Source organism: Lytechinus pictus, chromosome 6 (genome assembly GCF_037042905.1).
Source record: "Lytechinus pictus isolate F3 Inbred chromosome 6, Lp3.0, whole genome shotgun sequence".
Taxonomy (NCBI): Eukaryota; Metazoa; Echinodermata; class Echinoidea; order Temnopleuroida; family Toxopneustidae; genus Lytechinus; species Lytechinus pictus.
The window spans coordinates 20,367,772-20,393,299 of NC_087250.1; the positions used below are offsets into that span (position 1 = coordinate 20,367,772).

Genomic DNA, 25,528 nt, shown 5'->3' on the forward strand with positions numbered 1-25,528 from the left:
AATACGGGCCATAGACTTTAGTAACTTATAAAAGTTATCGGTCCAACACCAAAAATCCCACCACGAATATTTTTATTTAAGTTGTTAACAATTTCTAACAGTTTTTTTTTCAAGTTAATTTGGGGTAGTAGTCTTCCGTTTAACCTAAAGAAACTTGTTACAAAACAAAAATTAAAAAGTCGAGAATCGTAGGTGGAGCAAACCTAAGCCCAAGATCTAAAGTTAGCACATCATACTTTCAGTTTAAACTGCTTACTTTAGAAGATATTACAACCTACCAGCAATGTATTTTTATTTATCAGTGTATCAATTGGCTTATGCCTGTTAATTTTTTTCAGTTGTTTGATACAAATCAGATTCTATATAAATACAATACACACTCCTCTTCATTAATTAATTTGCCAAAACACAGGACGTGTTCTTATCAACATAATATTCGTTTTATAGGTCCGAAAAAGTGGAACAATTTACATACAGACTTCATTCATGAAATGATTTGACTCATTACCAGATTGTGTCCCCTTTTTTCAGAAAGAATGTGCAAATGAGGTCTTTAATTACCTGATATTTGGTGATTAGGCCTAGTCTGAGTTTGTATAGATCCAAAACAAATTTCCCGAAATTCGTAGACGTTTCCTGGAATTTTCAAAGAATGATTTTTAACAAAAATCGGTGAATAATATATCGAGCCTAAATTTATTCCAAGTTACCAAAATCAAGGAATTTAATATTTCTTTTCAAAGGAACAAAATTAAGAAATGCGAGCACGGAGCGTGAGCCGAAAATTCTGAGCTACCTGGTAGGATTGCACAGTCTTCTCAATGTATATTGTAAAAGGATAAGTTAATGAATATCAAGTACAAGCAATCGATCACAAAAGTTTCAGCAGCCAATCACAATATTGGGAGGGATTTGTAATCGATTATAAGGAGCTATTATGTGTCAGAATATTACAAATATTTTCTTTTTTAATTGTCTTCGTCACATATATCACTTTCTAACTTGTTCGTACCAGGTAAAAAAAAAAGGCAGATATGAATAATCATCATCACCACCATCGATCATCATCACATCATCCTCGACCTTCCTCCTCCTCATCATTATCCTCATCATCATCATGCATCAACAACAACATCATCCTATATCGAGAAGAAAAAGAGAGTCATTACAATATATTATAAGGTCTTTGGTCATTATATTACTATGCACGTGTACGCGCGCAGTGGGTACGAGCGAGCCTGTGGAGCTGAGCGCGGCGCGCGGCTGAGCGAGCGCGATATGCGAGCTCGCGCTATCGCTAGCAAGAAATGGCTGAAGCAGTGGTGATGAAAACCGCGTCCGAAACGGAGTCGGAGGTAATTTTTGAATGTGATGTCCTTGATGACCATGAAAAACTCTTAAGGGTGAGATATTAGAAGCTAAGCATAACGAGGACAAATATGAATTTTGCGTTTGAACTTAAGAGCATGTTCAAAGTGATGAACTTCGGAAGTTCATTTTCATGAGCTGAGAGTGAGACTGAGAGGCCTGAGTTGATGCCAGGCAGGGGCAGGGTAGGGTCAGGGAGCTCGGGCCCGCGTCGCTGGCGCGGGTAGCCAGTAGTAGGGTATCTGGAGAAAAAAATTATTTTTCTTATTTCAACTTCAAGAAAATATCACATTTTCTTTGTGAATATGAAGAGAAATGGGAAAGAGTTCCATATGCACCCCCCACCAAAAATAACAAAAGTTTGTTGAGACTTCCGGTTCTTTCACTTCAGAATCAGATTTTTCTATCATTTTTTTACTGTTGCTTACCTTAAGTTCTTAACGTCCATGCGCAGTGAGTCGCCATCGGCAGTCTTCAACCTTCAATTTTGCAACCAAAAAAAAAAAAATTACCCAAAAAGGCCAAATCTTTGGATGAGATGAAAGTATCCACAAATCCTTTGAAATATATGATAAACTTTTCTCCTGAAATTGCTACAGTTTTTAGTAAAAACATCATGAATTACACACTTCCGGAACGGCGACACAATGATGGGTATATTTTGAGTCGCCGATTCGAAAAATCCAATACATTTACTACACAGACATATCGCGCATGCGCACACACACGCACCGATCGTACACAAAAGTGCATTGACTCAGCTGCGTTGTTGAAACCTCTCCGTGGGTTAAGATATACGTTGAGTCGCCAACCCCTCTTATTTTGATAACAATTGTCACCCCCACCTTCAAAATGAAATGATCGTGAGCATATTTTTATAATCTATATTTTGATACCAAATATTGGTAACTTGATCGGGCAGTTTTGGAAACATCGATTGCTTAGTGTACGTGTGGGCGTCTCAAATCGTCGCCCGAGAAAAATGGCAGCTTAAATTCGCACCGTACGGACCAAGTTTGCAAGTCTGACTTTGACTGCGCTTAACTCCTTTGTCTTTTGCTGGATCTTTTAACCAAACGTTGCAGCATTTCAGGGAATTACTGAGGATTAATATCAGATGCCACAAGACACTTTTCAACATTGCAAAAGATTTCTAGAACCATTGTAGTCAAGCAGTGACAGGTGAGTGGCGCAACAGTAAAAAAATTGCACATGGCGACTCACTGCGCATGGACGTTACTTAGTTGGGACTCGAACTCACCTCGTTTGATCTGCAGTCAAGACCTTTCCCGCTATGCTAGCGAGAAGCGCTGATACCGGAAAGGGTATTTTTACGATTATCAGCAGATAGTTCAGCTAGTCTTGACTCGCAGACCCTTTACTGACTAAATAAACCTATGTCTATGGACAATAAGCCAGTTCACGGTTAGCTCATGATCAACTTTTCTCCAATGACCTTTGTGATTTTTCATTAGGATAAGCACTATCATTTTCAAATGTAGATGTTGCGTAAGCTTTACCGGTAGAGTATTCAAATTCTAAGAACAAATGGCATTGTATAGACCAGGTGACTAGAATAGTACATCAAAGATAAAGTTTAGAAATCTGTTTTATTGTCTGCCTTTGGCACATTTGAATATTGTTTAGGCTACTGTCAAATACCAGTGATTATGAAGGCTCTATTTATTACCCTTCAGCTTGGATGTGACAAATATTTTGAAAGGAATACATGAATAATCATCAAATCACAAATGCCTATGTCAGTGAATTTGAAAGTCACCTTCATGGCTGTCTCCAATGACCTTTTTCTGCTCGTGCGCAGTTTACAACCGTGAACAGGCTTATTACACGCACAAGATCTCGCTCGAAATTTGACGGAATAAAGCCATATTTTGGTATATATTTCCACTTCCCCATCATGTATGTTCGATATTAGGGCTAGATATATTAATTCTGAACCTTCTCCATGTTTTTATTTTCAATTTTAGTGGGGGGTGCATATGGAACTCTTACCGAGAAATGACCTACAGACTGACAGAAATGTAACATTTTTGAAAAAAAATCCAATTATTGGCCAATTATTGGCTGCAAAAAAGAAGAATGAAATTAGGTTAATTTTCAGCATTTCTCTGCCATAGACTGTGTAGTTAAGAAATGGACACACACAAATCCAAATTTTTAGCTTCCGAGAGCTGTTATGAATTTATTATTAATGCCAAAAACTTGTCCATAAAGAGTCCAATAGGATTTTTTATGCTCTATCTGATGGTATGATTTTTATAAAGATTTGGAAACCAGATCACAATGAAAAATTGCGACAAAGTGAAAAAAATTGTGCAAAACAGAAATTTCATTTTCCCATAGAAAACGCATGGAGAAATGGCAATCTCAACACACACAAAAATAAGGGTTTGCAATTTATCTCTAAATCCTTATTTAAAATGATCATATAAACTTGTCCTTACTGTCAAAAGAAGCCCCTGAATTTTCTCTTTCAATATATGCCAAACACAAGTTAATAATCAATGCAGATCACATTTTTCTAGTAGCCTGAACTTCCCCGAAAAAAATGTGCCATATTTTTCCCTAAATCAGCCTGTTTTATGCTGACACTTTTCGGTGTGGCTTCAGACACCCTACCAGTAGTCTTGAGGATGCAATGATGATGACTTTTAAAATAATGATATATACTTCTTCATCATTGACGTCTTGACACTCTTCCAGTAGGCGCAGAAGAGAAGCACCAAAACAAAGATGGATTTCCCTAGGATATCCATCTCTTAAGACATAAATGAATTCAAGTTTATGAATTTTATTGATTTCTACGCCTAAATGCGTAAGAAGGTTTTAAAAATTCTCACTAGAAAAGTATAAAAAATTAAGGTTTCTTACCAGACTGATGTCGCGTAGACCCCTCGATCCACATGTAAACAACGCAAATACAATGGCGACGACCCTTGAACCGCTTATGTATTACGTACCATTACGTACTTCCGATACGCAATGCCGTTTTGAATAACAATTTATAGATAAAAAGTATTATTTTACAAATATTAAAATTTTTTACGTAATAAAAAGTTGACATAATATTGCTAATTATTTATAATCACGTAAAATAATTTAATATTTGTAAAATAATATAATATGGACTGAAGTTAGCAACCAAATCATGCGAACATGTGGCGAACAAACTGCCAGCATGCTGCAGGCGAATCTTTTGGTCGCATAACTTCAGTCTATATCAACATTACGGCGCACGGCGAATCCAAGCGATAGATCAGCGAAGTGATGTCTGAGGATTCGAACAACGACATCGAGATCAAAGCTGAAATACAGCCGTTCCCGATCGCGATATTTGGAAAAAAGGTGGGTATATTGACCTCGAAATGTGACTGAGAGACTTGTCATGACATTTGGGAACAAGTATTGGTGACGAGGTAAGCTGGTAATCGGCCGGTGCGAAACTGCATTAGCGCCGCGACTTTTACGACTGGTGATCATTTCTTCTGGTTGGCGATGGTTTTGCGCCTAAAATAGGTTCACCCCGGGGGGGCCACTTACATTGACGAGTGGATACAATGCACGACCAAAAAGACACGTAAAAAGGATGTCTTTTTCAAGATGGGGCACGTTATCTACGTAACGTAATAAGGGTGTCAAAAACACTGAAATAATGAAAAAAGGGTATCTATTTCGCTAGGAAAGCTACTTGTTTAGGGTCAAATTTGCGAGGGTATAAAAAATCGAGACTAATAAAGGATGTACTTTTTGCCCCAGGAGTCAACTCTACGACTACGTGTTTAGAGTACGATTTGCGCGAGGTGTGGGAGGTGGGGCTGTACTAAACCCAATGATGTACCGTAAGGTCACTAGTATTCAACCCGTTTGGAGAGTTTCCTCAAATATATAGAAATATAGAATTTACCTGAATTTCAGACCCGTCTTATTTCCAAGAGCAAATGCTGGTTATTCTTTTTCCGTTATTTTTTTCTTCAACCAGTTGACTGATAGGGACAGTGATTTTCCGTTTAAAAAAATTGCCTTTTCCGTTTCAGAAAATCTCAAATTCCGTTTCAGCATGTCAGAAAACGGAAATTCCGTTTCCCCATAGACTTTGTACACACGGAAAAGTGACAATTCCGTTTACACATTGAATAGCAAAATCACAACACGCATACTCGCACTGGTCAAAATTTGTATCTGCTACTGTACCAACAACACAATAAAATCCGTTCTAATCGGATCTATGCGGGTGCATAACATATTTTTACACACCCATTTTGCATGCATACATCCTCACCTTTCATATTATTAGCATTATTTCACGGTGAAATGATATTTCATCGATAATTTTGGGGTTTTTTGGACATCGTTATCATCAGTCAACGGCTATTGCCAATCCGCCATCTTGGATTTTAAGACCACGATATCGTGCTGTTACATCTTCAAACGTAGAGGGCAGCAACACACGACCGTGTAAGGAGTTGAACGATATGTGTGCATGTGAAGCCCAACACCCGGCTGGCTGGGTACGGGTACGGCGTACGGTGCGGGGTACAATCGAGTGTGCTGATGTCAAGTGCAGTCACGATGTGTGAATGTGTGATAGTAGCGAAGTGAGATTGTGTTTTCTGGGTTTTTTGGGCCATTTAATATTCTCATTTTGTTGTGATTTTGGAGTAATTTCTGTTGCTATTCTGTGTATTTTGAGGGAAAATACGTTTTCCGTGATTTTCCGTTTGAAATGCCACTTTCCGTTTCAAAAGGCCCTTTCCGTGAATTCCGTCCGTTTTCCGCGATCGCGGAAAATCACTGTCCCTAGACTGAGTGCGCGGGCGATCGAATTATACGGCGACTGATTTTGGTACTAGTATTCAACCCGTCGGCACTAGTATTCAACCTAGCGATGAAAGATGGCCCTGTCTCTCAATCTGCCCTTGTCCCATCCGACTATGGACTAGACCATTTGAGATGAGACCAAACAGGGAATTAATCAAAGCCAGAGACTTACATAGATCTAGATCTAATTTAGCAATCTAAACCCTTTTGAGATTTGCTATCAATCCTCACTAGGTTGAATACTAGTACCATTCAGTGCAAAAGGCCATCGCCGCATAATTCGATCCTCCGCGCATATAGTCGACAGATTGACAAAGAAAATATCGACAACAGATTACCCTGGAAATAACAAAGGTATGAAATTAAGATAAATTCCCTATTTCTAAATATTTTGGGGAATATGTCAAAATCTTTGAATTATGCCAGGTTGAATACTAGTACCCATACAGTAGGTAAAGGTAAAACCGACGTCCGCGACATAACATTGAAATATCGCTGTACTTGTTTAGGGGTTCAAATCAGGGAATACTTGCCTATAGTATCATTTTGTTTCCAATACTTGTTAAGGGTAGGGTTTCACACGCCAATACTTGTTAAGGGGTGCATTTTCAGAATAAGGAAAATACGTGTTTAGGGTGCTTTTTGAGATCTCATGGTCGCGCATGGTATCCACTCGTGAATGGAAGTGGCCCCCCCGGGGGTTCACCAGTCGTTCTTAGAGCTAGAGTCACTCTTAACTTACAGACAGCTTAATGAAACGGCATGCACCCTGGAGCCTCTAACGTTAGACTAGAGAGTAATTCATTTTATAGCGTATGCTTACTCTCCACGAAGCCAGGGATTATTCTATTGCATTCATCTACACATATTCGCCAAAAAATCTCAAACTTTCGCCCCTGAGATTTCTTCTTTCCTACTAAAAGATCTAGCCCTACATCCTGTAAATGGGATACAACTTCATTTCGGACATTTCTACGCTATCGATTTCATGTTTAAACAAGAATTAATCAAAAAAATATCATGAAAAGACGGGAGAGACTCCCCCAATGTTTACGCCGCCATCTTGTTTCCTATTTTTCTTCCCCAACGTTACTGACGCGTGCGTCCGTAACTGCTAATGTCGAGCCCTACTTATTATATTCAGTTAAAATTCTTATCTGTTGTGATAATACCGATGACGGATACAAACCAAATATTTGTACAGCCTTCGATCGCAGGTTTGGTGAAATTAATTATGATCCCGTCAGTGACGCGAATGCGACGATTTTCCTTCAGGGCCGGGGTCTGCCCCTCTGGAAAATCGTGTTCCATGGTGTCACTTGGGGAACCATATTTATAACCATCTCCTCTGGCACCTGGCTGCTGTACATATTTGTTCTATGCACTGTAGCTTGTTTCCTTCAAATTGGTCCGAACCCGGCTCGTAAATCTTATCAGAATAAGAACTCAACCCGGAAAGGCTCGGCATCCCGGACCAGCTAAAATTAATTCATGTCCATGCAAAAATGCAATGTTTTGACCTACTTGACTCTTATTTGTGACCGACATCACCTGGCCTTGTTCTCAAAAGACGATACAAACCCCCAAAATATTTCATTCACTGTTTATATTATCCAGTAGTAATGCAGAGAGAGGATTGAGATCCAACTAGGCCAACTCACAATCCCTCACATGCTTATCATCAGTGCAGCTAGCGGTCAACAGAACGAGTCTGTGCACCACTAGTGATTATGTGCTTTGCTTTTTGTGTGATGTCTGAAATCGAGAGGCAGATTACAAACCACATCGTTTATTATGTTATCATTCTCTTGACCCAATTTTCAAGCAGGCTCTCACAGAGATCGTTTCTGTCTACCATACATAAAGGTTTTTTTTTGGGGGGGTGGAGGTGGCAGAAAGAGTTAATTTCAATCGCCATATTTGCTTTGAAGCCATAGAATATTTTACTCAAACTATTTTTTGTGCATGATTTATTTTTATCTGTCTTATTCTAGCTTTCAGCTACCGGTAATAATATTTTTTGTGTGATAGGCCTATTGATCAAGAAGAATAATCCGAAAAAAAACTTACTCTCTTAGAAAAAGGTGTTTTCCCCTTTAAGTAGAAAAAATGAATTAAAATATATTTTTTATTTCATATTAAAATTTGACAATCAAAGTATCGGACCGATATCATCCTACCTCCATATCATCCATTTAGTCATCTGGGCAATTCCATAGGTTGGTGGACATGAGCTTAAAAATTCAAATTCAATATATAATGTAGCCCATCTGACCTACATTTTAATTGTGTTTGCCTTACTTAAATACTTATTGCTGGTTCTTTAATTGATGTTGATTGCTTGAGGCAAGAAATGGAATGCATTTGTTTTACATTTTTTGATTAACACAGCCCAAGCCAGATCTCGTACAGTTTAGTGAATACATTACCAACATACTGACCACTAAGTAAAAAGAGAGGAGAAAACTTATTCAGAATGTTACCTTTAAACATAAACTGGTGTCTGGAATCCTACTCATATTATTACAGAAACAGAAACATGAATCTTACACACATTATTGAAATTTTTAGTGACATTTATGTTGTTGACCATACATGGACAAAATGTAATGTGAGTAACCATAATGTGAGTAACCACTTTATCTGCACCCCTAGTAAAAACCATGTGTTCTTTATTTTTTTAATTATATACAAAGTTTGTCTCCCTAATATACTTCTTTGAAATGGATATCATATAAGCAACTTTCATAAAAGCCTTGTTTGAGGACACTTTTCACTTATGTCGACTTTTCATTTTATGCATGTCCAAATCATGTAACATGAGTAACCGACACATTTCAAAGACTTCCCAGGAGCATAATAAAATTTCCCAAGTTTTGTTTTTATACAAAGGATAGTCAGACTGCGTTCTTTGTTGTGATAAAGAGATTTTTAGTTCCTATCAATAATAATGGACTTACAGCTTTAAGTATGAGTCAAGGGCCCGTATTCTGATGTCAGGTTTAACTTAGACTCAGGTTTAAAGTTGTGGTTTACAGTATGGGAAGCCAAAAGTATCAATTTTTTATTAAGTTGTACGTTTCTTATGTTTACTGTGCTCTTTCCTGATTCATCGATGGTGAAGACAATCATCTATATATACTTCCTAGACAATTATGAATGATTTGAGAGCCAAATGAGCTGAAGTATGATATCTCTACTGTTAGTGATTTATGTAACAATTGGCTGTCCATACTTAAACCACAACTTTAAACCTGAGTTTAAGTTAAACACGACTTCAGAATACGGGCCAAGGTGTCTCCAAATGTAACGTGGGTAACCGTGGAATAGCCCATCTCATCTCTTCATCTCACACATTTTTTTTTGCTCTTGCCCCCCCCCCTTCTCTCTTTCTCTCTCCCTCTAACTGCATCCTCCTCTTGATCATCCGTCCCAGTCCACCCTCTTCGATGTCTCCTTTAATTGGGAATTAAAATGTTTTGCACCCAGCTGAGCTATTATTTTCGGATCACCGACTTTGTGGAATATGTCAACACTAAGGTTTTTTTTTTTTTTTTGGGGGGGGGGACTTCTATGGTTAGCAGAAAAAATATAATATAAAAGATATCTCAATAAACCCGGACAGATTATTTTATAAAAAAGAGAAAAATATTCTGCATGTCATCACAGTCGTATCAAAAGGAAAACTTCTTGATTTATGACCATGCCTAATGGACCGACTGGCCTTTACCTGTAAACAATATGGAATTCTCACCCAGTGAAACCATTACTCTCAGCCAATCACATGACCAGTCACATGATATCACATGCGCAGCTGCACTGTATGCATGTGCGGCCTGAGCCGGCTAACTATAGGTTATCTCGTCTTGATCTCTCACACACAAGGCCATGACTCGGGAGGTCCGATCATATACATCAACCAAAATCAATATGGGGAAAGAATGAAAATAAGGTAGGGATGCTTGACCTTTGACCTGTCCCCTCGACCATCACACTACTGGTGGATGGATTGCTTGTTAAAAACAGTTTCATGACTTATATCGCGGTGAAAAATGACACCTCAAATATTATCAAAGGCCATCCGGGTTTATTACCGAGTTGGATTCAAAGTGAAGCCCGACCCGTAAAGTTCCGAGCCGGACAATGCCAACTTGGCAGGATCCAGTCCGGTAAACAATCCAAGCTACAGGACTAATTTGTTCAATATGATCTTCCCCTTGCAGAACTACCTACCCAATGGCTATCACTACCGAGTGTGGCTCTTCGAAGCATCGGAAGATAATCCAGAGAATTTCAAGGCCATCATATGGATGAAGGTTTCAACGCAGGAGGAGGCCGAGGCATGGTTCAAGTCTTTGATGGGAAAATCACCCGTCACATGGAGGGTCAGAAAGACGTACCCAAATTTCCAAAAAGTTCCGGAGTTCAGGAGGAGAAATGCATTCAGGGTATGACTTTTAAAAAATTTAATTGCGGTGTGGTACCTCTCTACAGCAGCCAACTACCTATCAATAGTGAACACTTGCTGACTCTCATGGAGACATATTCTATGAATGAGAGCCTGTTTATACATGTAGCAGCCAACACCAAAGCCATATTTGGGTGATCATGTGAAATATTAAGAGTCAAAAAGAACTGCTGGGCAATTTCATGGAACACATCTTTTTTAGCTAATTTATAAAACAGTGAAATCTGTATTCTATGGCCCGTATTCTGAAGTCGGGTTTAACTTAGATCATGGTCTAACTCAGTGCTAAAATTATGGCAAGCCGAAATGTCAAAACTTTTAATGACATTGTTTATTTCTTATGATTATTGTGCTCTTTCTTAACTCGTGAATGGTGAAGAAAGCTATCTTATTTATCCTCTCGAAACAGTTTAGAATTATTTGAGAGAAAGTGAGCTGATATACATGTATTGAAGTAACACTGTTATAGATTTATGCCACTATTGGCTATCCATAGTTAAACCACAATATTAAACCCGACTTCAGAATACGGACCATATGAGTCGTCTGAGGGGAAACACAAAGGTGGCATTTATTATTGACCGGTGGCTGCTGTAGACAGGATACACCACAGGGAGTGGAGATGGTGCACATTATGCGTGGAACACCAATGATGTAATAATTACATTCAATCAAGCACTTGGACTCGCAAAGTATGAAGCGCTCTATCATTGTATTGTGCTTCCATGGTAATCTGTAAATATACATACAGTGATCTTCATTCTGCTTTGATAGATAACCGCGCAAATTATATTTCATGAGGAATTCAGTTTACCTGTACATTATACAAATATACCAGGCTTTGAGTAAGTATAGCGGGAATTATCATCCGAGGTTGGACTGGCATTAGTATTTTTTCCCGACAAAGCCCAGAGGGAAAAATAGTGATTTTGCCAGTACAACCGAGGATGATTAATTCCCTCAATACTTTCGAAATAAAAGCCTGGTATATTTGTTTTATATCCTACTTTGATAAGTTAGAGCAATAGATCTTGATAAGCTAGTTCTTGTACTCTTAGTTCATCCTTTTTTTAATCTGAACCAATCCAGCCACGCTGACTGACCTACTTTTTCTGAAGTGCTTTATACCTACGCGCTCAGTGCGCGGAACGTGTATTAGTGATTGCGCCATCATGATCTGTGACGTCAATGATGGAATAGTCGACTATTCCATCATTGACATCACAGAATAGCACATTTTCTTCGGTGGGCGTTCAATTTTCGACATCATCGCAAAATAATGAGAATATGTCTGATCACATGATACTGTTTAAACCAATCAGCATACAGGATTTAATTTATGTAGGATGTAAAAAAAACTATTTAAAAAACATGTAAGAAGCAAAGTAGAGTGCAGTCACTGCACTGTAAATTAAAATGGAGGTATTCCTATCATTACATTTATCTTTATACAGGTGGATTATGGATGCCATCATAATACTCGTCCAGCCAAAAAGGAACAGGTTCGAAAGTCCTCAAAGCACACTTCGTGTGAGGCCCGGGTCTACCTGGTCGTGAAGCGGCAAAGGGACAAGAGCGGTAGATGGAAGTAAGTATTATCATAAAGAGCCTTCGCTTTGCAAGACAGACGCTTCTATGAAAATATAACTAACGATTGAACCGTCTGCATTTGCATAATGTATGGGGAGCCTTCCTGGGGGCCGTTTCATAAAGCTGTTCGTAAGTTAAGAGCGACTTTAAGAACGACTGGTGATCCTTTCTTACGCACTAAACCGTCGCCAATGAATATACCATTTACCACAAGAAATGATCACCAGTCGTTCTTAAAGTCGCTCTTAACTTACGAACAGATATATGAAACACCTTCCAGGTATTTTTTTTTCAATTTGCTGCACTCAACCCAGGTGAGGTGAATGGGTCCCCGGCGGGATTAAATCCCTGCATGCACTGAGCACTGGTGATGATTAGCTCGAGCTAAAGCCGGGGTAATGATTGCAATTTTTTAGTATCCACAGGTAAAAAGCACTGTATAACCCAGCTATTATTATTATTGATTTTCAGGGGCTACTTTTCACAACTTTCTGCCTAATTCTGCAAAATTGGATAAGCATTACTTTTGTGTATGAGTATTCTGACTCTAATACACATTTGAACTCTGTCTTGATCTCTACTCAGTAACTAGGCATGACCATTGGCGGCGGAAGCCAACAATTTTAGGGGGGACCACCACACAATTTTTTGACAAGCAAAAAAAAAAAAGGTTAGCAACCACAAATTATAGGGGGGACGCAGGAAAAAAATTGACAAGCAAAAAAAAAAAAAATTACCAACAAAAAATTTATGGGGGGATAGTCCCCCCCCCCCCCACCTCAAATTTAGGGGGGGGGGGACACGTCCCCCCGCTTCCGCCGCCTATGGGCATGACTGCTTGGGTTGGAGTCACAATCACAACTGACTGTATTCTCCATACTAAACCACAATATATCATACTCTGTACATAGTTACATGTACATAATATTCTGAGGAGGGCATAGTGATAAGGGAAGTATAAACAGATGGGCCCGTATTCTGAACTCAGGTTTAACTTAGACCATTGTCTAACTCTGTTAAAATTATGGGAAGCCAAAAGTGTCAAAATTTTTATTAAGTTGTATGTTTCTTATATTTACTGTGCTCTTTCCTGATTCTTCAATGGTGAAGACAATCATCTATTTATACTTCCTAGACAATTATGAATGATTTGAGAGTCAAATGAGCTGAAATATGATATCTCTACCGTTAGTGATTTATGTAACAATTGGCTATCCATATTTAAACCACAACTTTAAACCTGAGTTTCAGTTAAACCTGACTTCTGAATATGGGCCATGGAGTTGAACAAGGGGTTGTTCATGGTGGGGGTGATACAACATGGTCAATATTACACAACTGGTCTGGGGGTGGAGACATGATGAAAGAGAGCTTATGAACAGTGATGGAAACAATAGTAAGCCATGAGTTAATAGCATAGAATGAGAGGATGGATTGATGAAGAATAAAATGTGTGTGTGAACGCAATAGTTACCATTACAATGAATGGGGATTTCTATGGCTCTTTTTTTTTCAGTTCAATTCAACTTTATTCAATTCCAATATCTAAAACATTTTACAACACATCATGCAATTCAAGATGAAATAAAGTACAGTACTGTAATTCAATAGTATACATATTGTCATAGAAAGAGTATTGAAATTGGGTATAGCTCTATAAAAAAAGCCTAAAGGTCTTGTCAAGACAGCTCCCTTAATAACATAAGATTTGATCAATTAATAAAAGCGGAGAACAAATTCAGTGAATATTCGGTAAGTAAAAATGAATTGCGTCTTGCACCAAGTCAAACCCCAGAACAAACATACATGTAAAGGGTAGGAGAGAATGAAAAGCAGAGGGGGGGACTGAGAGTTGAAAGAAGACAAAAATCATTTGAAATTCAACGAGAGTCACGTTTGATCAAATATAGCTTTACATTGTGCTTAAATCTGTTATAAAATGAAATTGAGGTTATACATGTAGGGAGTGAATTCCAGATTGAAGGAGCATGATGCCTACATGAATAAAAAGCAAATTCTGTATTCACATTCCATCTGTGGTATTGATTCCTATTTCTAGTATTATAAGTATGAATTAAACTGTTCTTTACAATTGACCAGCTTTGGGATAGCAAAAAAAAAGAGATTTTAAAGAGCAATTATGAATGTTATTCTGGTGTTTGAGCATTTAGCGGGCTAAATCACATCCAGCCCCTGTATAATTTGTTTTCCCTGGAGCCCTCGGTCCTCCACATCTGGTTTTCAGAATAAGCTGATTTTTTGCTGAAAACAGCAACAGGACCGTATATTTTACATCAACACAAGTTTGTTTTTGTTGTTTCCCATGAAATGTTGATATCAAAGGCTTTTCCATGAGCACTTTTTTGTAGTAGTATTATTGACACCAGAATAATGTTCATAATTGCTCTTTAAAATCATTTTTTTGTTGTTGCTATCCCAAAGCCGGTCAATAGATCCCCATATCCGTTGTGGCTACCTAACGAAATGCACCATATACAACATTCATAACCACTCCATCCGGAGCGCCGAGGCAATGCGAAGACGTGATGTGTCGGAAGACACCAGGGCCAGGCTCCTGCAGCTCTATGAGGATGGCTACAAACCTATTGGAGCTCTTGAAGCCCTCAAGAGAAGTCTCCAGGAAGATTATGGGTCAGACTACGCAGAGAAGTCGGCGGACAGGTCGCTTTGTCCGGACATCCAATACTGCTATAGGTAGGATTATCAGGTTATTTTTAAATTTGGTGTTGGTGTTTTTACAAGCATAATTAATTATACGTCAAGGATGTAGTCGAGGCAACACTTTTTAGGCCTTGGCCTTGGCCTCTGCCAGAGTAACGAGTACAAAATCTATGGAAGAAGGCTGTCTCTAGCTGAATTGTGACTCGGAATTGCTGGCCTTCTTCATTATGACAGGCTAGTTTACCAGCATTCATCAAGGGTCTGATGTTGTAAGAGAGTTGCAGTAGCAATTAATATCTACAGAAATCCTTTTCAAGTGATTGGCTGGTAGTAAATATAAGAGCATTTATATTGCAGTTTAGTAATGTAATCTACTGCACATAACGTTTTGGGGTATTAAGAATTCCTGGTGCGTGATTATGGGTTTAACAAATGTTTTGTTTCTTTTCAGGTTGTACTACTCCATTTACAAGCCAGACTGCCATCAAAGGATACGAAAAAGTCTTCTAGATGCGATAAAATCAAAGCTAGAACTCAATGACGTAAACAACAACCTTCACAAGATGGCCACCACGAAAGAAGGTCACACCGTTATCGCAATTTGCTCGGGTTCCATGAGGCGGACACATGAATTCTGGCCAACCAGCAAGGAGCTATGCTATCTTGATACGAGGGTAGGTCTTGAGAGACAGAACTGGAAGGTCACTTTCCTCCTGACCCCGAGTCCCGTAGGAGAACTTCCCCTTGGGATTCTTCTTGCATCCTCAGGCACTCCAGAGACTCTCACCCTAGGTCTCCAGCTGCTGCACAAGCTCTTGCCCCAGTTCTCGTTCTTCGAGCGTGGGCACAGTGGACCAAGCACGGTGATAACCAGAGACGACGCTGACGAGATGCTGGCCCTGCACGAAGTCTACCCAATGGCAGAACTGCTCATAAATCCCCATGCTGTCGTCCGAACCGCAAAGGACTGGCTGTGGGATCCTGGAAACAGGATCGGGAAGGTTGATCGGGTAGAGCTTCTGCGACACCTCAAGGCTGTCGTTGATGCGAGGACACCCGACGAGCTGAACTTCCTGTATGACCTCGCGAAGCAGGATGCAGAGAATCGTGCGTACAAGGAGTACGTTGATTATCTGGGAGAGCTTTATGAGCGAAGGGAGATGTGGTCTGTGGCACTCCATAGAATTCCTGCTTTGTTTGAAAACCAAGTCTTACCATCAGTCAAGGTCAGTCAATAACTGTGTTTCTCTTTGATACATATCAACAGGTGTGTAGAGGTGTTGTGGCTCCAGATATTTCTCAGGACTTTGAACCACAAGGTCATTTGTATGAACCCCACCACAGCTCTCGCATCCTTTGGCAAGGCGTTTGTCCATATTTGCCTCTTTCCATCCTGGGTCCCGTTGCATAAAAGTTACTATGATAACTTTGCCATCGAATTGTAACTTCCATGGAATCCTAGATTTTGGTTGGTTGTTGAGCATCGTTACCATGGTAGTTTACATTGGATGGCAAAGGTAAACACCCCCCTCAACATGTTTTGTCACTACGCCGTCGCACAAATTTTTTTGACTGCGCCGCTCACTGAATTTTTACTTTCAAGTCTTTCGCATCTTTTGAGACCCCGGGTACGCGGTTCCAAAATTATGCAAAGTTTTGTAAGTGCATGTCAGACCAGAAATTGCTCAAAAACGTGATTCCGTGTACAACGCAAATTGTGTTTTTCAACCAAACATCATAAATGTATGATTATTTTTACTATTGTTGGTTTAACTGGATTAATTTTATGCTATTTATGATCGCAAAAGGGTCCTTGACAAAGTTCATCGGGAAAAACAAAGAAATACATAAGAATTTAAAAAACAATAAAATACATAAGAAATTAATTATATTTTTGCTATTGTTTTGTAGATATTGTTAATGTAATAATTGATACTCCCACCAAAAATTAGCATTCTACTAGCTATATAAATTGAGTTAAAGGCAAATACATGTACCTACACAAAAAAACAAATTTATGGTAAATTTCATATGCTTATTTGCATAATTAATTAATAAAAATATTTTTTGAAAATTTTACTATACACTCTTGTAGTTTGAATCCGGCCTACGCGCTTGCAAATTTTTGCAGCGATTGCGCAATCAGCGGCCGAGATCTGAGGGGGGGGGGGGCAAATTGACCACCCCCCCCCCCCCCCCCCCCCAGTATATACTGGTCTGAAATAGCTCAGTTAAGGGTTATTTCGAACAATAAAATGTGGATTTTCATGTTGATGAATTTTATTGTTTGTTTTAGTTTTTGTTGATCAGTTTTGACAAGTTACACATCTTTTAAAAGCTTAGGATGTTCTTTTTCAAGCTCATGAAAACTATCAAATTTCGTTTTTGGGTGAATTATTGTTGCTTTAAAGAGAAATGCCAGTAGTTGCAGTAAACACTGATTTCATGAGAAAGTCTGTAAACCAGGCTTAATTGTCAGTATATCATCGAGGATCTAGATCTGGTACAGTTACATAAACTGAACTTTGTGAAATCTTGAAATTTATGCTGAAAAATGTTCACACTGAAGATCACCAACACAGATAAGCGCACGTGGGACAGTGTATTATTATTGCCTTGAATGTCGGCCCGACGCTTGACCCGAATCCTGTGCTTATTTGCTGATTTCTCAGCAATTACACAATTTCTTCCAGAATTCTTTGGCACATATGTTTTATTTATACAAACAGACACTTTGGTGGTCATTTCATTGGATTCTGTACGAACTCATTTTGATATCGTTACCACAACTAGCATTTACCTTTAAATATGGCTTGTCACTGTTTTAAATCAAGAAGGCAAATAACAAATTCTCTTGATTTTTCTTGAATACACAGGTGCCATTGGATAAGATGCTGAAGAAGGCCAAGGGGTATTCAGTTCTGATGCTTATTGATGACTTGCTTCATAATTTATGTTCTTACTACGTGCGAAAGCTGATCGATGCTGGGAATAATCGACTGGAACGAGTGATCTTTCCATGGAACCCTAAGGAGTCCCAAGGCACAGAAACAATTGTGAATAAGGTGATTTGATGCCTTTAAATTTCTTATTCTGACCAGGGGCGGTATTATGAGAACCATTTTATCTCAGATGAAATAGAATATTTTATCTTCGTTAAAATCAGTGAGATACGCTTAAAATCTTTCCTAATTGGTATTCTGAGAACAATTTTATCTTCCTTTTATCTCTGTAAAAAAAAAAGACACCTATTTTTTTAATCAATATCCATTTAGAAATGCGCTTTTATAGCTCTCTCATATCACTCAACCAATGGAAATCCATTTCACCAGGAGGTGTGGCAAAGGAGTGAGATTGTGTCAATTTATTGACTTAAAATACGCTTGCACTATCTGAGAGATAAAATGTCATCTCAGAATACCAGTTTCATTTTAAGAGATAAGATGAAATATTTTAAAGATAAAATGACATCTATTCAGAAGACTGCCCCTGGGCCCTGTAACACAGATGATAGTGATTAATCACTTATTTGAAAGAACACTAGTTCCCAATTAATCGCTAAACTTTGTTCTATGGGGCCCTGGATCCAGTTGGGGAGGAAGACTTTCGAGTAATTAAGGTACCCTTCTCTATACCTAGGTAGCCTCTCCAACTCTCATTCAGGTCTGTGGTATCAGATTTGTAATGTCATTGAATAACAATAATCCATGCACTCTGGCACGGTCACATGAATTTCATCTAGGGAGTCTTACAAAGATTTAAGTATGAGTTGCACTTAAAGGACAAGTCCACCCTAACAAAAAGTTGATTTGAATAAAAAGAGAAAAATCCAACAAGCATAACACTGGAAATTTCATCAAAATCGGATGTAAAATAGGAAAGTTATGTTATTTTAAAGTTTTGCTTCATTTCACAAAACAGTTATATGCACATCCTGGTGGGTATACAAATGAGGAGACTGATGACGTCATCCACTCACTATCTCTTTTGTATTTTGTTATATGAAATAGGGAATATTCTATTTTTCTCCTCATTGTCGAGTGAAACAACAATTAATTCCTCCCTGAACATATGGAATAAGCATTGTTTTATACTATATGATTCTATCAAGTTGGCCCTTATTGTCAAATCTATAAAATATTGTATAATTCAAACAATAAAAAACAAAAGAAATAGTGAGGGACATCATCGACTTTCTCATTTGAGTTGTGCATATCACTGTTTTGTGAAAAATAAGCAAAACTTTAAAGTGTTGTAACTTCCTTATTTTACATCCGATTTTGATGAAATTTTCAGCGTTTTTTATGTTTCTCTATTTATTCAAATTAACATTTTTCTGGGGTGGACTTGACCTTTAAATGCCGACGCATACATGATATGCAACGAGCAATCTTATTGATTATTATACAGTGGTGGGCATCCTTTTGGCATGATCTTACCATTGTGGTCATGCCTTATACCGCATGCAACTAGGCATTTAAAAGTGACCCTAAGTCATGCTTAAATCACCCCCCCCCCTGAAATTGCTAGAGCAATTACAATATGAATCCTTTTTAATCGATAATGTTGACGTATCTTACATTCGTTAGCTACCTCTTGAAAAATTTGGATCTTACCCCTTTGGGAAACAAAACTGAACCTTTCGCTTCATTGAACTGAATGGAACAATTGTGTGCATTTTCGAAAGTTATGAAAGGGTTAACAAGTAAACCACATTTATTGATTTGCAGGTGAATGAGGTTGACTATGAAATCCTTGTTAAATCAGATGGCCAAACCACCACCTTCAATGTTAACACGGAACAGGGTCTTTGCGGCTGCCATGCTGATATAGCACGCATCCCCTGCCGACACCAGATGGCAGTGTACAAGAAGTTTGGGAAGAATTGCGGAACCTTCTTCCCTGCAGAGCTCAGGTCGTTGTTCACCAAGATCGCTACAGGTGGGTATAGCAACTCTGTGAGGATTCATAAATGACTCCTTGAGATGTCATAAGTGACTTCTCAAGGTCTTGTAAGTGACTCCCTTAGGGTTCATGACAGTGACTCCTGTAGGACTTGTCAGGAAATGTTTGAGGATTCATAGGTGTTACCTAGAGGATTCATACGTGACTCCTTGAGGTTTTGTAAGTGACTCTGTGATGATTCCTAAGTGACTCTTTTAGGGTTCAAAAGTGACTTTGAGGATTCACAGGTGTCTCATTTAGGGTTCATAAGTGTCTCCTTAGAATTCATGATGGATCTTTTGTTTACACATTTGATGGCTCTCTGATGATAGCAACATCTGCACATGCGTCAACTCTCAGATTTTGCTTGTCCTGCATTTGAACCAAATTGTTAGATAAAAAAGATGAGATGTGGAACACACGGGTTTGGATTGATAAATGAAATGACCCAGTAATATGAAGAGATGTCGCAAGAAGTATTTTCAATCAATTGCAAATTTCTGTTGCAAATTTTTGATTAATAAAGCAATTGTAACTATAGCATATCAATGTTTGCTCCTTGGTGCAAGAAAAAGCAGACCGGCATTCAAGTGCAAATTTGCAATTAATTGACAGACTGACAATTGATTTCGGGACAAAAATCGATTTGCAATTGATTGCAAGTTGCAACACAATCTTAGAGTAAGTGTACAGTGTACATTACAACAGCTCTAACCTAGAGTCGGGTTTCATCTCAGCCATGGCGTAATTTTAGCAAGCAAGAAATTGATCCCCAATGTACTGCACTCGACCCGGATGATGTTAATGTGTACTGGCAGGAAGAAGTTCCTCCAAAATCTGTGAGCACTGGAGTTGTTAGCTTAATAGTGGAGCAGGAATAATAAAGGAGCGCCTTGAGTACCTAACAAAGTGGATTATGAGCAATATAAAAACCTGATATCATTATTAGTAGTAGTAGTATTATTATTACTACAAGTAGTTAGTTGCACTCATACATTGTTGTATTTAAATACATTTTCCTGTTCTCTTACACATAATTTTTAAAATGTTATTTATAGCCGAATTATAGTTGTTCAATGTAAATTTTATGTATGTGTTTTATTCTTGAATGTCACCGTACAAGTCCAGGTCGGGGTGGAAATCCTGCGGGCTACAGTAATTCGATTTACTTTTTCCCTTCCCAGGCAACCTGGACTTGTACTGTATATATCCTTGTTTCTTCCCTCTCTGTACTCATGTATTTACCTTGTAACTTCATTTTGTTGAAATGCCGAATAAAATAGTAATAATGATAATTATAATAGTAGCAGGTAGTAGTAGTATTATCATCTTCATCATTATAATCTTCATCATCATTATTATTGTTCTTGAAGACGGACAGTCAACCTGCCCGAAACGTCGAGTAACCTCTCTTCACTTCATCCTGCTACTACTCAAACCATCGCTACTCAAGCCATATTCAGCTCATCTCGTCTGGTTTACAGTCCTTTTCAGGACTTCGCTCACTTTCAAGAAAAGAATACTTCTAATTTCCTCTTTTCATCCTTTCTCGTCTTTCCATTTCAATCTTTCTGCCTGTATATCCTCCCCTTCTTCATATTACACGTTATTATTGTTCTTGTTTATAACAGGTAAAGAGAGTCAGGATGACATATGGTACCAGCCCTTGTCTGTCAGCAAGGAAATCCAGATCACAGCGGATGGCAAGGAGGTCATTCTTGCTGACGATATCCAAGTGGAAGAGGCCCTGATAGAACTCTCAAGCGCCATTGAAGAGCAAGTAGCATTAGGGATGATAGAAGGCAACGACGATAGTGATGATGAAGATGTGGAGGAGACGCAGAGGTATGAACCACATGAAGCGCATCAACAGCTCCAGAAGGTATTTGCTGATTTGGAGAAGAGGCTGTTGGACGATCCTGTGGCCTTTGAAGGACCTGTCCTGGACTTTGCCAAGAACTACGTGGAGGCCTCTGAACGTGGCCAGCTGTTGTCAGCATTGAATTCCTTCGGCCAGGATGGAAGTGCCAGCTGGAAGATTCAAAGGATGGATGAAGATAATGCTCCAGACACCTCTCGGTTGCACGCTGTGGCTGAGTCAGCGGAAGTCCACCTTAGAAAGAGGGCCGTGCATCCATCATGACCCTCGTCGAGACTCGATATACAGGGAAGCAATAAAACAACGCTTGACATGTGCCAAAGAAGTGCAGGGCTCCGTAACACATAGGTTTGCGTGAATTGCAAATATGAAATAACCGCACTGATTGGTTCCCGGTCAGTATTTTAAACAGAGCACGCAAGCAATGATGATCCTGATTGGTCATTGGTATTTAGCGATTGATTGCAAACCTTTGTGTTACGGAGCCCAGGTGACGATATCGATCAGTATTGGTGCTGGCAGTAAAGCTTGAATATGGAGAGTATTTCATCAACAATTTTTATTTGTCAGAGCTGTCAACTTTCCTTGTTTTTGATTGGCTGAGAAGTGCTTTGACTCTAAGTGTAATTGTGAGATAAAACAGTACTTTGATGGATAAAATTCCATGCAAATCCTTTCATTGTACACTTCCAAGGTTGTCTTACAAAGCACCAAACCCCAATTTTGGTTCTATACAGAAATGATACCACCCTCAAATTGTTGAAAACTCATTACATACTGATTTTACTTGCAAATACAGAAAATGGAACACCAACATCTTATCTTTTTCCGTTTTTTTTTTTCTGATTGTTTTTTGTTTGATGAAATAGAAAATGAAGGCCTCTTCTGATTTGCTTTTTTCATTTTTGCTTTGACATAACAGAAAATTGAAGATTGCCCTCTATGTTAATGTTTGAGCAAGCGAGCCGAGGGCATACCTATTTTCAGCCAAGATCCCCCCCCCCCGTCAAGTCTTCTTAGGCATCAAAATTTCCCAGTCATTTCAGTGTTGATCCAGTTTGTAGATACAATCTGAATATGTGCAGATAATGGTCTTTTGAATTAAAATCTAAAACCCACCTTAAAGGGCCCAGCCACTGACAAATCATGGGGAAATTGATTCAATACGAAATTTGCAAAAGGCCAATTGACTTGCATAATATAATCTGTCCGTCATGAGCGCCCGTCGGACTAATGCGATAAAAGTTCATACAGCACGAATTTGACCGAACTCTTGATGGTTATTTACTTCGGATCATCGCAGTTCCAGTTTCCAACAATCCCAATTCCTAGACTCATAGCATGTCTCTTGATTGCTAAACCAAAATAAATAACCTCTGTGAAGTTACACGTTTCAAAAGTGAAAACACGCAGTTTAGTTCTGGTTGGTTAGTCTACTAACTAATTGCTCTCCTATAGACCTCCCAGACATGCCGGCGTCTATTACATAACACCCCCAGGCATGCGGCCGAGTGAAAGACTCGAATCCCTTCTCTGTTCCGAGATTAGCCGTGATTTCCCCATGATTTGTCAATTAAAGGTCGCTTTAATAGATAAGGTTCTTTGATTTCCTGACATAGCAGCACTCAAATCAGGCAAACTGGTGTTCCAATTATTGGGCATCATTGATTACAAGAAAAAAGAAGCAAAGTGAAGAGATAACTTGTCTCCAAACGCTCTAAGCTGAAAAGGTTCACATGTAAGTCGTTAACTTGTGGTGAAAATCAAAATCATGCAGGGGGGGGGGGGGTTCACTGCTCATGCCCCCATAAGGTTTAGGGGCATAGACCCTGTGGAGAATTATGCTAACATGAACAGAATTATCTTGTAAATCGTCATTAAAGAGAAATTCCAGTAGTTGCAGTAAACACTGATTTCATGAGAAAGTCTGTAAAACCAGGCTTAATTGTCAGTATATCATCGAGGATCTAGATCTGGTACAGTTACATAAACTGAACTTTGTGAAATCTTGAAATCTACGCTGAAAAATGTTCAGACTGAACTTCCCCAACACAGATAAGCGCACGTGGGACTGTGTATAATTATTGCTTTGAGCGTCAGGCCCGACGCTTGACCCGAATCCTGTGCTTATTTGCTGATTTCTCAGCAATTACACAATTTCTTCCAGAATCCTTTGGCACATGCGTTTTATTTATACAAACAGACACTTTGGTGGTCATTTCATTGGATTCTGTACGAACTCATTTTGATATCGTTACCAAAACTAGCAGTTACCTTTAACCGCATTATTTTCAACTATTTGAGAGTGTTCGAGTGATTTGTTCACCTGTATACGTCCAAGGGCAGATATGTAATGGTGCCCCTGTGGAAAAGTGAGGCAGCATTTGGTATCAAATTTCATGACTTTGCATGAAATGTGCATGTGGGTGTGTTTGTGTGTGAATAATAGTTTACATTTGATGGGCATAACATGTTGAACTATGCAAATTAAATGATTAAAGAAATATTATTTGGTGTTCTCTGTAGCATTATTATGTAAAATCCAAAAAACTAAATAGAGATTGAGAGAGATGTATGCCTACACAGTCTTAAACCTGTTGGAGACTAAATGATTTTGCTATACATGTTTTCTGAAGAGTCCAGGAGAGCGTAACACAAAGATTAGCAATCAATCGCTAAATAAACTGACCAATCAGGATCATTGTTACACGCGCATTTGGCTCAAAATACTGAGCAGTAGCCAATCAGAAGCGTTCTTTCATATTTGCTATTCATCGCAAAGCTTTGTGTTATGGGGCTCTGCTGTGGCTGAGTGGTGTATGGTGCCTGAATAGACATAAGTCTGGGGTCCGATCCCCGGCCATGACACCTATGCCCTGCGTCAGCAAGGCATTTAATCAACGGTGCTCCTTTATCCTACATTCAAATAAATGGACATGCTACATGCATTCTTTATAACGAGGAGTGCACCTCTTTAAAAAAAAGGCTCCAGCCCTGCTCAGTCTCCAACAGATAAAAGGACAATTCCACCCCAACAAAAAGTTGATTTGAATAAAATGAGAAAAATCTAACAAGCACAACACTGAAAATGTCATCAAAATCGGATGTAATATAAGAAAGTTATGACATTTTTAAGTTTTGCTTAATTTTACAAAATAGTTATATGCAATTCCTGGTCAGTATGCAAATGAGGGAAGTGATGACATCACTCACTATTTCTTTTGTATTTAACTATATGAAATATTCTGATTTTCTCCCCATTTTCCTGTGAAACAAAGTTTTATTTCACCCTGAACATGTGGAAGTACCATTGTTTAACATTTTATGGTTCAGTCAAGTTGGTCCTTATTTTCAAATCTGTAAAAATTGAAATATTGCCTCAAACAATAAAGAAATGAAATAGTGAGGGACATCATTTATTCTCTCATTTGCAGGTGACTAAATTGTGCATATAACTATTTTGTGAAAAATAAGTTAAAATTGAAAATGTCAACTTTTTTCACTTACATCCGATTTTGATGAAATTTTTTAGCATTATGCTTGTCTGATTTTTTTCTCTATTGATTCAAATCAACATTTTTCTGAGTTGGTCTTGACCTTTAAGTTTGAGAGGGAGGAAGTGAGGGAAAGAGGGAGAAAAAGAGAAGATTAAAGAAAGGCAAATGAAGAATAGAAGAGTAAGGGGAGGCGGTAAAAATAGAAAGAGTGGTCGGGGTTGGAAATAAAGAGGGGGAAATAAATTACAAATATGGAGGGGG

General features: G+C 38.7%; 1 protein-coding gene across 4 annotated transcripts; it reads left to right on the forward strand.

Moving 5' to 3' along the window:
- Positions 1 to 1,195: 1,195 nt before the first annotated feature.
- Positions 1,196 to 24,279, forward strand: LOC129263695 (uncharacterized). 4 transcript variants are annotated; one of them, XM_064101165.1, is made up of 8 exons: positions 1,196 to 1,403; positions 10,431 to 10,655; positions 12,130 to 12,263; positions 14,708 to 14,980; positions 15,399 to 16,173; positions 17,824 to 18,012; positions 19,678 to 19,888; positions 21,523 to 24,279. In XM_064101165.1, exons 1-8 carry the CDS (start codon positions 1,308 to 1,310, stop codon positions 22,032 to 22,034), a joined length of 2,415 nt encoding a protein of 804 aa, XP_063957235.1. In that variant the 5' UTR covers positions 1,196 to 1,307; the 3' UTR covers positions 22,035 to 24,279. The 4 variants fall into 4 exon arrangements, 3 of the variants coding, with proteins under 3 accessions (XP_063957235.1, XP_063957237.1, XP_063957236.1); XR_010293939.1 differs by lacking the exon at positions 21,523 to 24,279 and adding an exon at positions 20,140 to 20,216 and having other exon boundaries at positions 1,279 to 1,403; positions 19,678 to 19,987; XM_064101167.1 differs by having other exon boundaries at positions 1,294 to 1,355.
- The last annotated feature ends 1,249 nt before the right edge of the window (positions 24,280 to 25,528 follow it).